The sequence below is a fragment of the Aethalodelphis obliquidens genome, unplaced genomic scaffold (genome assembly GCF_003676395.1).
Source record: "Aethalodelphis obliquidens isolate GAN/ISIS:26980383/991018 unplaced genomic scaffold, ASM367639v1 scaffold11, whole genome shotgun sequence".
Classification (NCBI taxonomy): domain Eukaryota; kingdom Metazoa; phylum Chordata; class Mammalia; order Artiodactyla; family Delphinidae; genus Aethalodelphis; species Aethalodelphis obliquidens.
Window position 1 is genome coordinate 30461549 of NW_020837955.1, and position 15505 is coordinate 30477053.

The following is a 15505-nucleotide window of genomic DNA, read 5'->3' on the forward strand; positions in this document are numbered from 1 at the left end:
TATATGGTGAGGCAGGTTTGATCAAGTAAGGTGAACCTGATTCAGACAGGATGCAGAGCTTCTGACACTCTCTAAGAGGTAGTGGGATGTAGTCTCCTCTGTCTCTGGATATTGCCACAGCCTGACATCTGTGCTCTTCCAGGATTTATTGGTTCTTCTGATTCCATCTGTAGACATCAGGGCAGTTCTGGAGAGTAGAGATGTCACTTTTCCCAGAATTGCTGTGAAGGGACCAGTCCAGTCTGGTACAGGCATCAGAGCTGTGATTCACAGTCCAGTTGGCACTTCCTGTCAGGTGTTGGGCCCATTCCTTTTGGACCCAGAATCTTATACTTCACAATTCTCGGCAATAAATGAAACAGATGAGAATTATAACTTATTAAAAGTATAATGATATTGATTTACCATTTCGCCATATTTTTGTGTATGTTACCATTTCAAGCAAATTGCTTCTTTTTTTTTTAATGGCTTATAGGATGTGTCAGGATATGTTACTAACAGTTCTTTTAGAATTTAGAATATATTTTGTGTTTTAAAAACATCTTAAGTTTTTTCAAGAACACTGAAATATCTATGGAGAAATGTTTCTTCATAATTTTGCCTCAAATGTGAAGACTTAAAAATTGTAGCAGGATCTGAATAAACATTATTTTGGATCATTATTGTTAAGATATAGTAAACATTTATAAGAATCGTTTTAGAATTTTCTTCTCTGTGACTGTTCCAAGGATTTTGTGGTCTAGTAAAATTTAATCACACAAAGATAAGATCTGTTATTTGTTTATTTGCTCTTTGGAAACATTTTGGTAACTTATATTTGAAAATGCATATTATTATAATGGAAATATATTGTTTCAAGGAAATATAGCTGAGATCATTGTGACTGGAGACCCTTAACCCAGAATGAGGACTAGTGAAGACATGAATAGACCATCTCCAGGAAGATGGTTAAAGAGAAATATTGACAACATTGCTCACTGAGTGCCAGAATGAGCTGTATTAGCCTCAAAGATATTTAGGAACTCTATATGTGACACCATTGTGAAGTAGATTAGAAGAAAAAATTAGTTCATTCTTAGAAGGATTTTCAGTTTAAAGAGCTGCTAATCATCCTTTCTTTCCATGCTGTAATCTGGAATTATTCTCTCTTTCTTTCTCAATCTCCCTCTATTCTTCCTCCCTCCTTCTCTTCCTGTCTCCCTCTTGTACCTTGCAAGCTATTCTGCATTAAAGAAAGATGGACAGAGACTTTCAACTTTGATGAAGAGAGGTGAAGTAGTAGAAGCAAAACCTGCCAGGCCAGTTACCGTGTACAGTCTTTCCCTTCAAAAATTCCAGCCACCATTTTTCACATTAGGTAAGATGGAGAAATTTGAGAACATTTGTATTTACATGTGCCTTTATTTTATATTTGGCTACTTTTGTGTAATGTTAATGGATCCCTAGGATATTGGAGATTTTTAAAAATTTGAGTTTAAAGAAGGTTAGAATTTGTTAATACCTTTTTGACAGCACAAATAATGAGAATACCTATAGCTATATGGAGGTTCAGAAATGTCCTAAATAGTGTGAGTTTTTCATATATTATATTATCTTACTATAAAGTTGGAAGTAACATACTTTGGATCTCTATGGGGAAGAATAGGTAAGGAGTACCTGTTTTCAAAATTTTGTATTTTATTATCTTATGGATACTTGTTCCCCATTTTGGCTAGTACCTGATAGTTTACACTCAGTTTTTTATTGACATTAATTTGTCCTTTTAAAATGATGCATTTTCAGTTTTTGGACAAGAAATTCTAAGAGTGGAGTGACACCCCCCCTTCTTTGTCACCAATAAATCACTGCTAAAGATCATGAAAATATAGGAGTAATGGGTAAGGCAGAAGTGTATTCCTAGACGTGTGGTAAATTTTAACTCAAGTTATCGATTTGAATTTATCTATAATCCATATTTGAAATAAATTTAAAACCGAAAAAGTTTTTTTCTATTGTTTGGAAATTTTATGATCTCCTAGCTAAAGCCCTGAACGTATAAGAGCTGTGGAGAATCAAAAGCTGTATTTCTTATTAATCCTCAGGCTCCCTGAAATGGACCCTGCTCCCAATTTCATGGTGCATACTGAATGGGATTCCTTGTAGACATAATTTCCCAAAACCTTTTTTCCTGAACTTCATTGCTTTTTTTCCCATTGACATTATTATTTAGTGTGTATTAAGTTCCTGTAGATTGTGGGTTTTGTACAATTTTCTTAAAAAGTCACTCCTTAAGTTTCCTGATTCTAAAATATTAGGCAAACAATGAAACAAACATACTAAAAAATGTTTCACTCCATTCCATGAAAATGCGGCCTCTGTGTTGGCACAATAGATATTATCTATGAAAGTAAAAAAAACCTCAAATTATTCCAGTTGCATTTGTTCACTGGAATTTGTAGTAGTCCAAATTTGACTCTTTTCACCAAAGTCAAATATAGTGCAAGGATGTAGAAATTCCCTCAAATAGCTTTATTTGTATGCTAAGCTAGAAACAGAAAGTAGTCCGTTTGTGTGAAAATACGGTTCTTTTCAGGATGTCTTCTGGATGAATAAAAATAATCCAGAGCCCTGCTCTTAACCAATAAACTTGTATTATACTGCGTTAAGAAGATGTTTAGTTATGCATTCAGTTCTGGTACATTGTGTAATTTTAAGTTATTTCATGATTTTTTCAGGAATATTTCCAAGAGAACATTTAAATATGCGGAGTTCTCCATGTAGTATATCACCCCAAACATAATTCCTGTCACTGAAAAGGGTTTTTTTGTTTGTTGTGTTTTTTTGAGTGTACAAATCTGAAAATATTTTAAAAATCTACAGCTCATGATAGCAAGGCTGAGATGTCTAACCATTTAAAGCCTATTAAATGAAAAAGATGTACAAATCTGAAAATAGTTTTTTAAATCTGCAGCTCATAATAGCAAAGCTGAGATTTCTAACTATTTAAAATCTATTAAATGAACAAGGCTGAAGTATTAAAGTGGTATGACTTGCCATGTGATTTAAAATGTGTTCAAGAGTTTCTGCTGTTTGCTTTCTCCACACTCTGACTTTGCAGTCTCACAAACACATATGCTACTGGATGAATAATTTATATTTTAGCGCATAAATGTTTTATCACTCGATTGTTTGCATAGTGCATTTTTACATTTGTTAGGGGCATCATTTCTATGTAAAGTGGATTTCATAGGCGGTTAGCAATTTACCATGTCACTGTTAACATTCCAGATGTTGAATGTGGAGGAGGTTTTTATATCAGAAGCTTGGTCAGTGACATTGGCAAAGGTAAGCATAAAGATGAATTTTGAATTATCATTTAGAGAATAATATTCCTTTTTGATGGGAGGAAGGAATTTTCCGTTTTCCATGTCTCTGAGTACTGGCCTTAGGAACTGGATTCTTGCTGCCCTTCCACCTTCGAAGCGTTATAGGTTTATGGAAGACAGTTATCAGCGTAAGCAGCTGCAGTGAAATGCTTGTAATGGGAGAGAGGAGAAAAAGAGGAATAGAAAATGAAGATGTGAATAATGAATCTCAGGACCAACATTTTTTTCAAGTATAAAATATTTTAACTCAAAGTAAGGATAAGAAGAAAAGATTAAGCCTTCTAAAAGTTATTTTTATCGCTACAAGTCAAATTTTTTTTGAAAACTGGAAGCCATAGTCTTAGAAACAGCCAGGAAGTTGCAGTTCTGGCCCTGCCATTTTCTGGCAGTCGTGACACTGGACAGGTCACATTACCTCATCCGCAAAGTGAGACGAATAGTAACCTCATGGGGTTGTTTCATGGGTTAAATAAGAAGAGTGTGCAACTTCCTTGTAGACTTTAAAGCAGTTTATTAGGTCAGTTATTAAATGTTATTTTGCTCCTTAATCATTTCTTAATCTCAAGGCTCTTGGCTATTATAATGGATAATTACAGTTTTACGTTTGAGGTGGTTTTGAGAGGTCTGAATCGAGTTCTGTCATTTGCAAAATTATAGCCGATGAAATACTGAATTACTGGATCATTTATGTTGCTTCAGTATTTGAATGAAATGCTGAATCATTTATCTTTTGTTTTCCTTTCACCTTTTGTTGCCATAGAACTGTCTTCCTGTGCCAATGTGCTAGAGCTGACCCGCACCAAACAGGGACCCTTTACACTGGAGGAGCACGCCCTTCCCGAAGACAAATGGACAATTGACGACATTGCACAGTCTCTTGAGCAGTGCTCATCCCTTCTCCCAGCAGAGACGGCACTTAAAAAATCAAAACCTGAGGAGTCTAATGAGCCAGTTTTGAGCTGTGAGTACATAACTCTAAATGAGATAAAGGGAGAAGATGATGTGATTAAGACATTTTAAGTTTGGCTTGGGGTTGTCTTCATTTCCTGGTTGACATTTGCATCCTGTGTGCAGAATGACAAGCTGTGTGTGTGCCAAGACAAACGATTCTTTTTTTTTTTTGCATGAGGAAAAATGTCCATCATTTATGGTTTCTACGGTGCACAATTTATCTGCTGTACATTATAAATAGCCCTGCAGTTGTTCAGTTCTTGCTGTACTATAGAATGTTCTTCTAGGATGTTATTATGTTGTTAGATTGGATTCAGGAAAATCAACTTTCTGATTTTGATCTCTCATCAAAGTCTTTTCCTGTGAAAAAGTTGACCACATTTTCTAATCAGAGGAAAAAAAAATATGAGCTAAATGTTTCTTTGGTGTGACAAAGTGAATGTATATTAGTTTCTTTGACTTTATTTTGGCTTCCTCGTGACTCTGGTTATTGAAATTCCTTAACTATGTTTGAAAAAGCCATTATTTAACTCATGTTTTGGAGAGTTTATGATTATTAAGAACATTTCTTTGATAAGGCTGCACTTATCTTGGTAATAGCTGTGTTTGTTTAGATCTTGGAAGCTAATAAACTTCTATCATAAATATTTGTAGAAGAACCAAATTATTGCTGCTACCACTAATGGAATGTAAATAGAAGACTAAATGTTTAATTAAATTCACCTCTACTCTCCCATTAGCACAGAACAGCTCCTATGGCTTATGTTTTGGCAGCTATGAGATAGTTTCCTGGTAATTTAATCAGTACAGTCGACCACCCTGTACCAGTTTACTAAATAACCTAATTAAAAAAAATTAAGCTAAAGAATGCCTTCAATGAAAAACTTCTTTTCTTTATTCTTTAGTACTTGTTCATACATCTTTATAGGGTATTAATTCCCATGATACTTTGCTTTCAATTTGCTCTTTCAAGTGATGTTTATAGATGCTGAGATTGCTGCCCTGCATTTCCAGTTAATCCCTTCTGCTCTAAATGTTTAAAAACAGTTATTCTCAAACGTTTTCATTCAGGTAGCCTACTGAAAGTTCCCTGTCCCTCTCTGCCATAGTTTTGAAAACAGTCACATTCTGAAATAGTAAATTTCATATGTAATGAGTACGTCATATTTTTGTTATAGGAAAGCAATATATAATGCAGCATCTGTAGAAATTTTCAAATCCCCCTGCGTTTATCCAAATAAATAGTTTCAAAAGGAAGACTTGTTAAATTTTTCATCATATAAGAGTTTTTACATTTTTATGGATTGTCTTTCTTTTAAAGGTGGTTGCTTTGCAACCTCTAACTTATAAATTTTAAATATGTAAACAAACGTGATCTTATTTGTGGTTAACCTAATATAAACTCAATATAAAAAGTTATATGCTTCAATAGAACACTTTCAGCGTATTGGCAACATTTTTCAAGTGGAAATGGAAATATTAAAACATTCTTACTATGACACAGAAAATTATAAGAAAGATTTAATTATCATAATGCCTTAAATAAAACACCAAACACACAAAGTTGTAAATTGAAGCTTTTACAGTTTTACATATTCATATCTAGTGTCCTGCAGTTTGTGTAACCAAAGGTGGCAGTGGCTGCCTCTTTCTGTTGGAGTGGTACAGGTTACAGTATGTCTTCATACACTGCCAGCTAAGGTCCAAATAGAGGAATATAAAACAACTAGGGCCTCTCTGCTCTATTTCTCAACTTAAAATTTAAAATGTATAATTTACTAATGGAGAAGAGTATAAATTTTTTGAAAAGACAAGTGACTTTTTAAAATGGTAACCAATCTTTTTCTTTTATCGAAAACATTGAAGAAAATGTTGCCAAATGGAAAAATTACCAAATCCTCACCATCCTGATACAGTGACTTCAGAACTTTAATTTCGTATTATTCTTTTTTTTTTTTGGTTCGTATTATTCTTTTCCCTTCTTTTGTTCACATAATTACAGTCTGAAGACACCTATACTTTTTATTGACTATTTTTTAAATTTCATATTCTTTTACTATTTGTATTTAGTTTTGATAATGATTATCTTAATCATATTACTTCAGTTTGTTTAAACCATTTCTCTATTGCTGAATACTTAGGTTATTTTCAATTTTATTAGGGTAAGTTCCTGGGAGTGGGATTATTAGATGGAATAATATGAACAATTTAATTTTCCTTAATGAGTTTGCCTTATTGCTTTCCCAAAGAGTTGTAACATTTTACAGTGTCATCATTTGAGTATGTCAGTTCACTAAAAGTCGACAGCTTTGGGTGGGGGATTTATATGTCGTTGCTCATTTAGTAACTTATACGGGTTCAGAGTTGCTCTGATTTGCCTTTGTGTGACTTTTTCACATACTTTGTTCACTTATGTAAATAAATGTCTTAATGGTTTCTTTATACATTTGTGTGAGTTATTTGTGCAGTAAATACTTGTAGAAGCATTTTCATGGCCTGTTCTTTCTTATTTTAGTTTCATTTTCCATTTTTACTAACCACATTTGCTAATATTAAGAATTCTTCCCCTTTTAGAGTCACCAGATTTATGAGTATGAATAGTTAATATTTATTGGAAACTAAAGATATTATTCTTAACTTTCATAAGCAGCTGTAACTGATCAAGATTCTCTAAAAAGTTTGACTCATCCATAAACAAATTAGTTTTCTTTTGAGTCTAGTATTTGAATACCAACTGCTTTGTTTTTTTCATTTTAATCAAAATATTAAAGAAATATCTGTGCCTTATATATTTCTAGGCCTAATTCTTTATGTAATAATAAAGTTGTTTTACTTGTAAGAAAACGTGTTAGAAATTTCTGGAAATGTTTCAACCTGGAACATACAAATGCCTTCATTTTGACACTTAGTTTTTTATATTTCTGGAAAATGTTGTCTTAAAAGTCATCAAAAGTGGTCATAGAATTATTTTATTTACAGTTTTAAGATCCATGAGCATTAAAATAATATAATTTTTTTCTTTGATAATTCAAAATTATAAAATTTGAATAAGGGTTAAACTCACATTTTCCTATACTGACTAGGTCTTTTCTTCTTAAATACTTGAATTAATACAAGCTACTGATCCATCATCAGAAATGATTCATTGTACTACATAAGAAAAGAATGCTTCAGTACGTTAAAAGGTCTTCGGTACATTTTATGCCTCTCTGATCAGTTAGAAATTTGTATCAGACTTACAATGAACATTTAGAGGTTTAATTAGTTCTATTTCAAAAGAAGAAAGTAATTTACCTCATATCATGATGTATATAATAGAAAAATTATAAATCAAAAAGCACTCTAAAATATTGAAACATTTAAATAGAGGAATATGATAAATATAAGCTTTATGGCTTGAAATGATTGTAATGGTCTTGTAATTAAATTGAAATAGAAGACTTGTCTTGAAACTGTTTCTTTAAGGTATGTGTGGGCAGCTGTAGCCTGGCCTAATCATTTATTAAATGTCACTTGTTAAACACTTATTACATGGCACTTGAATCAGTAGTGCCTTCATAGTTTCAACTTGAGTTAAAATTCTCTCTTTGAACAGGAATATTGCTGTTCATATTGCTGTTCATGTTCATCTTGCTGTGTTACATAATCATACCAGTAGGAAAGTTGAAGTCAGAAACTATATTTTGCTCCTCTTATTTGTAACTCTTACAATATAACATATTAAGATGATTTCCGTCTCCGCTGACAGTCAGTTTTTGGATCCAGGCAAATCACTTAATCTTTTTAGACCTCAGCTTTCTTATATTTAAAACAAAGGAGACAGACTAGTCTATCTCTAAGAACTTTTGCAGAACTAAAATAGGCTGGTGAGTGTAGGTGATTTGTATTTGTTCTGTTCAGAGCTTGTTCTTTTTAAGCCTGAATTTTCACGTTCATCAGTTTTGGAAAATTCTCATCCCTTATCTCTTTGAATATCACATCTTTTCCATCTAGTACTTCTGTTAGATTTATGTCTTCTCATTTTATTGTGTCTAATTACTCTTTCATATTTTCCAGTGCTTTATCTCAGTGCTTCTTCTTGGGGAATTTCCTTGAACCTTTTTCCCAGATATGAATTCATTCTTCTGCTATTTTAATTTACTGTTTATGCATGTATTTGTTTCAGCGATTACTGTGGTTTTTTTTGTTTTTTTTTTTTGCGGCACATGGGCCTCTCACTGTTGTGGCCTCTCCCGCGCAGAGCACAGGCTCCAGACACGCAGGCCCAGCGGCCATGGCTCACAGGCCCAGCCGCTCCGCGGCACGTGGGATCCTCCCGGACCGGGGCACGAACCCGCGTCCCCTGCATCGGCAGGCGGATTCCCAATCTGCGCCACCAGGGAAGCCCTACTGTGGTTTCTTAAAAGTTTATAGAACATCAACTTTTTTTTTTCAAAATCCTTCTTTTTGTGTGTGTTGTCTTTCATCAGGGCTTTAGTTTAAATATATATCGTATATATATATAAGTATCAGTAAAAGTTTTATATGTGTGTGTATATAATTTTTACTGATATTTAATATCTATACAGAAACTTGCACATATCATAAATGTATCATCTGAATTTTTACAAAGCAAACATGTGTAACCAACAACCAAATAAAAAAAAAAACAACAGATCATTACTAGTCCACTAGAGGCCCTCTAGAGGTTCCCCTCCAGTCACTAGCTCCCAGCCCCACCCCACTGCCAAGGGTAACCATATCTAACATTATAGATTGTTAATTTTGTCTGCTTTTGTGCTTTATATAAATAAAGCATACAGTATATACTCTTTCATGTTCGGCTTCTTTTGCTCAAAATTATGTTAGTGAGGTTCTTCCATGTTGTTGCACACGTTCATAGGCCATTCATTCTCATTATTGTTTAGTATTCCATTGTGTGAATATACCTATATTTGTCCAAAATTATGTTAGTGAGGTTCTTCCATGTTGTTGCACACGTTCATAGGTCATTCATTCTCATTATTGTTTAGTATTCCATTGTGTGAATATACCTACATTTGTCCATTTTACTGGAATGATGGGCACTTGATTAGCTTTTCAATTTTGAGTACTTTTAGCATTCTATTACATCTTACTCATTATTTCTCACTCTTGGCGTGTTAATGTTACCTCTTTAAAATTTTTTCTTACTGTTTTCTGTAGAATTTATGATACATGTCTTTAACTTATCACAGATTACCTTCAAATAATACTGTACCACCTCATGTATATTGTAGAAATCTTACAAGAGTATATTTCCATATCTTCTATTGTTTGTGCTGTTTTCATACTTTTTACTTTTACATATATTATAAACTCTATAATATATTGGTTTTTTTCTGTTGTTGATGATCTTTATTTTTACTTTATTGCTTTAGACCAGGGGTCAGCAAACATTTTCATTGTTTTGTGAAAGTAGCCCTTGACAAGACACATAAATGAGTGGATGTGGTTATGTTCCAATAAAACTGTATTTACCTTCATGTTGTAGCTTGCTGACCCCTGACTTTCTAAAACTTTTATATTTATGTACATTCTGCTGTTCTTCATTTTTTAATGTAGATGCAAATTTCTATCTGGTATCATACTCCTTTCTGAGTAATTTCCTTTAACATTTCTTATAACACAAGTCTGAGAGCAATGAATTTTCTCAGCTTTTGTTTGTCTGAAAAGTGTTTTTTTTTTACCTTTGTCTTTTGAAAGATATTTTTGCTGGATATATAAATCTGGATTGTTAACTTTTTTTTTTTTTCTTTCCATTCAGCACTTTAATGTTGTTAATTATCTTCTGGCTTGTTTAGTTTCTCTGGCTACCTTCAAGGTTTTATCTTTGGTTCAAGGTTTTTATCTGTAGTTTTTGGCTGTTTGACTCTGATGTGTCTAGGTGTGTTTTCCTTTGTATTTATCCTTGTGAGGGCTTCTCAATTTCTTGCATTTTCAGTTTATTTTCATCAATTTTGAAAAATTCTCAGCCGTTATCTTTTCAAATATTTATTCTACTCCTTGCTCTCGCTTTTCTCCTGAGACTCAAATTATTATGTTCAACCTTTCGATATTGGTGCATACCTCTTGGATGCTCTGCTCTTTTTTTAAAAACTTGTATTTCAGTTTGGACAATTTCTGTTGACCTGTCTTCAAGTTCACTGATTCTTTTCTCAGCCATATCTAGTGTGCTGATACACTTGCTAAAAAAATTCTTCATCTCTGATATCACGTTTTTTAATTCAGTGTTTTTTTCCGGTTTCCATCTCTCTACTGAAATTCCCTATTTCTTCATGCATGTTGTCTACCTTTTCCACTATATAGGTCCATTATATTACTCAAAGTTATTTTAAAGTCTTTAATATTTCTGACACCTGGGTCATGCCTATTTCTGTTGATTGCTTTGTTACATACAGTCTTTTTTATTACTTATGTGTATGTTTCATATTTCTTGATTGAATGCCAAATATTGTGTATAAATATACATTGAAATAAATAAATTCAGAGATGGGCACACATCTTCTGTCGGGCCATTAGTGTGGGGATTGGGGCAGTCTAGTCAGTAGTTGAAAAAGGTTTGGGTTTATTGTTGTTATATTTACTGTCAGTGTACCAGACTTCCAATCACTGTAGGAGCGGTCTGCTGCTACTTTGTGTTCAGTGGGAGTCTGGATTGTGGAAGGATTTTTCGCAGTGTTCCTCTCCATGCTCAGATTTCAGCAAGTCCATCATACCTATGGAATGGGAGGAATCTGACCCATGCTTTTTCACCTCTCCCGGTGGTAAACTGCTATTGCTTGTTACAATAGTGAGGTTCAAGGGAGTGTTTCCTCAGTTCTCTCACTCCAGCCTCAGTCTTAGGCCCTGTAGCCCTGGACTTCAGGGGTGGAGTCTCTGAGCAATTCTGCCCCTTCCCCAGTGGTAGCAGATCACTGCTTTGTATCAGTGCAGGATCCTGAGCTGAACTTACCTTCTCCCCTTCCTCCAGTAGTGGGCAGTTTTTTCTTCCACCCTTTCACCAGAGGCAGTGCATCTTTGCTTGGATCTCTCCTCTCCCCCAGCACTTATAGCTTTTGCTTCATATAAGAGAAAGGTTCATGTAGCAGGTGGGTTTCATGACTTGGTGCCACCCACAGGGTCTTTCTCAGGTCTCCTGTCCTGCCCCTCATCTTTCTTACAAGCAACTAGTGGAAACCCTTGGAAAAGAACTAGGAAGTGACTTCTTTTATGTGTGGGGCTCCCAAAGTTTCTAAACTGTCACTCTCGGCCTTTAAGAATTCATTTCAAATTTCAGCTGTTTTCGTCTCACCTGCTTTTATGATGACTGGCTCTTCCTTCTGTATTATGCCCAAAGTGAAACAGTTCGTTTCCCATCTCTCCTCTGAGGAGTGTGTCACCCGTTTGAACTCGTTTTCCCTCCCAACCGTAGCTCCCTGGTGGGCTCAAGAAGTTACGCAGTTTTTTCTTGCTGTTAGGGTGTGATTGACATTCTCTTAAAGCTTTTTATGTCTAAGTGAAAGAAGAACCTTCAAAATTGCTTACATGTAATTTCCCCAGGATTTATAGTCGTGAGGATTTTGAGGTTATTTTATCTTTTGTTTTTGCTAGAAATGAAACTCTCCATATCCAAAGAGCGATTAAGACAGATAAAGTTAATGACTTGCAACACCATTACATTGTAGTTAATTTTATATCCTCAGAAAATAATCTGTCAAGCCCTTGACAAATGGCAAAGCATTTAATAAGTTAGCATTCATCTCTTCAGGGTGCTTTGAAATTATTTGACTTTTAATTCTTCTATTATAGGTGAGAAAATTAGGACATAGAAAAATAACTTTTCCCAACTCCAGATTAAGGCATTAGTAAGGATAGGAGTTAGAGGCCAGATACCTTAAGTCATGACTATTCTTTTGGCTTGTAGAATTGACTATATTATCTAAAGGTGTTGAGTGGGTGATTTTATTCCATATTATTTAAATATGTCAATAGTCAAATATTCGCCAGTGCCTTTGCATGGGGAAACAATGTATGGCATACGAAAGAAGTCTTGAAGACGTGGTTGAGGCCTTTAAGAAGCTTTCACTTTACTTCAAATAGGAACTCAAGAAATGTACATATAAGAATGTAAGTAGCGCCATAAGACAATGCATAAGTATCAGTGAGTGATATTGCCAAAAAATGCTATTGATGTTTAATGGAGCAATAATTTCTGCAAACATTTGTTGAGCTCCTACTGAGAACAGAGGAAGGAGAACATGGATGTTCAGTACAGCTACATTGAGAAGGAAGACCTGATTTGAGCCTTGAACAATAGATACTATTCAAAGAAGAGAAAAGTCAAACAGAGGGGAGAATAGTTCCAGTGAAGATGGCAGTGTACAAGGCATATTCAGTCAGGAAAGAGGAGAATGGTCTGGGTGGAGAGGAGGATTTATGCTGATATGTGGTTGGAAAAGCAGATTGGCATTACATCGTTTGGAGCCTTGAAAGGCAGAATTGAGTAAAGCTTCAGAGGAGGGACTAGTTCATATGGAAGCTTTGTTTTAAGGAGGTTAATCTGGCAGTGGTGCATGGCAAGAACTAAAGAGGTGGGAACAGGAGGCAGAAAAGTCCAGCTGGAACTGAATCTAGTACAGTAATCCAGGACTGAGGTAATGAAAAAACTCTGAACTAGAGTATTCTCAGATAATAGATCTTTGAATGGACAGTTTAAAGGAAAATAGATGATATTCAGTGATTTATTAGATCATTGACAGCCAGGGAATTGGAGGAAAAATGATTAGCAATAGTCATCAAATAGTTTTTCTTAAAAGAAACAAATCTGAGTTTTTGCATAGGCGTAAGCATTTTCTTAGGCATCGGATAGTTGGTACAGCTGCCTATGATAACGATGACCACTTGCTTATTCTTTTTTAATAGCCACGTGTTCCGTGGCCAAACAGTGAGCCTCCTGGAAAGAACTACGCCTTTTCACTTCTCCTCTAAGCGTCTGGCTTATAGTAGGTTTGTTGAATTTAATCTGTAATTAGGGGTTCCTGATTATTATTTGAAATATTATATAAATCATGCCCGTGGTTGAAAGCATGGGCTCTGGAGTTGTTAGGTTTTCCAAGTTCTACTGCTTACTCAGCTATTAACCTTAAGAAAGTTAATTAACTTTCTTGAGCCCCAGTTTCCTCATTTGTAAATTGGGGATATTAATAGCGACTACTTCATGAAATTATGAAGTCTAAATTAGGACATTCAGGTAAAGTGGTTAGCATACTTCTTAGACCTCAGTAAATAGTAAACAGAAGCAAAGGCCATATACCTGGTTTACATTTAAGTGAAGGATAAATCTGAAATTCTCACGGCTTATGGATTCCAGGTATATATGTCTAAGAGGCTTTCTAAGATATTGCTTTGGTGGGAAGAACTGAGCTGAAATAAAGAATTTCCTGACAGCAAAGATTATTAAATGGTACAGTAGGCTATTGGTGCAAGTAGAAAAATCTTTAGAGAACGTAGATGTTCACCTTTTGTATATTTAGTGTACTAATGTAGATATATACACACACACATATAAACATACATGCCATTAAAGTTAGTGAACCTTTTTCATTTACATCCCCTCATTTGACCCTCCAACAATCCAGTGAAGTAGGAAGAATTAGTCTTTATCTGTTATTTAGGTGAAGGACTCGAAGTGGCTCTGAGTGCTAGGGGACTTGCAGGGTCACATCGCCAGAGTGGCAGAGCTGGGTGCCTGTACTCTTTTGATTCCCAAATGCTGTCATATTACATCTGGAGAAAAGTGATCTGAAGCACAGATATTTTGTGGGAAGAATGAAACACATGCTGTAATGCCAAAAAATAACTGGGAATAAAAGCAGATAACAAGACATTTGTTTCTGTTATAATGTGACAGAAAGCAAGGCTCTTGTTTGGGATTGAGCATTCAGAGGAGAAATGGGGAGCAGTTGAATTTGGGTGCGACTACCCTTGGAACACTGCATCTGGTTCTGGCCTCCTCATCGCTGGGCTTATGGAAACCAGCTGGACAAGGTTCAAAGCAAAGCACCAAAATGATTAGGAGCTGAGGGCACTGATGAGTAAGGGAAGATTAAAAGAATTAAATATGTATAGTTCAGTTAGGTACAGACTACGGAAAGAGAAGCTAACTATGTACAAATATCTGAAATGTGTAGACATTAAACAGGTAGATTAATTATTTAGCGTGATACATGGGGGGTGTAATATGCAGTAATAGGATGTAAATTTAAGCTGAACGTAAGGAGAAATTTCCTGATAATCTAGGAAAGCGCTCTGTGGCATAGTCTTTCCCTAGAGAAGCAATAGAGATTGCAAGCCTTCTGACTTCTAAAACTTTCCTGTGAGCTAGGTATTAGACGATGTTAGAGACTTATTATTAACATGGTCAGGTGTGATAGTGATACTGTGTTTATATAAGAAAATGTCATTTTTTAGTGTTACTCTGAAATCTAGAGGTAGAACAACATGATGTAAAAGATTTGCTTAAAAGTACTACTACACAAAAGAAAGGAGGGAGGAAGGGAGGGAAAGAAAGAAAGAAAAAAGGAAAGGCAAAGAAGGAAGAGAGGGAGGGAGAAAGAAAAAGGATGAAAGAAAGGGACAGATGAAGCAAGAGTGATAGAATGTTGATAATGTTGAATCTGAAGGGAGGACATATGTGAGTTCGTTTTACTCTTTTATGTCTATTTGAAAACTTTGATCATAAAAAATCTAAATTTTCCTGAACAAAGTTCAGTAGTGTCTTATTACTCGCTGACCTCCCTGAATAGAAAAGCCTAACGGCCCCACACACAGACTTCTGGTTGACCCGGGCCTCTGCTCACCGCCTTAATCTGAGAGATAGATGGGGCTGGGCTGAAGGACTCTTTCTAAAACTGTAGAGGGATATCCAAGGAAATTCTTAGAATTGTAGGCCTCTAGTGGTAGCTTCAGGAGGTTGAATTTCTAGTGAAAGAGCAGAGAGCAGGGTTGTTGAACCATTAACTGACCTCTCCTGCTCCCCTGTCCCTTGTTCATGGAAAGTACTGGCCATTGAGCAGAGAACCAGGTGCCTTCAGAATGGCCATATCCTATTCTCTTGAATGAAGAAACATTGCCCCCTTGTTTGTAGAGTTTGTGAAGCAAGAAGCGGGGTAACTCACGAAGTGAATGAT

The 15505-nt window shown here is 35.2% G+C and overlaps 1 protein-coding gene across 4 annotated transcripts in view; it reads left to right on the forward strand.

Annotated features, from left to right (window-relative positions):
• The window catches only part of TRUB1 (TruB pseudouridine synthase family member 1), a 52795-nt gene that overhangs the window by 23629 nt on the left and 13661 nt on the right, over positions 1-15505 (forward strand). For 3 of the 4 annotated variants that reach the window (XM_027112687.1, XM_027112685.1, XM_027112686.1), the window contains exons 6-8: positions 1218-1357; positions 3268-3324; positions 4126-4326. In XM_027112687.1, coding sequence (XP_026968488.1) covers positions 1218-1357; positions 3268-3324; positions 4126-4326 — 398 coding nt within the window. Of the gene's footprint in view, positions 1-1217; positions 1358-3267; positions 3325-4125; positions 4957-15505 lie in introns of those variants that run through there. The other variant, XM_027112684.1, reaches the window with a different exon arrangement.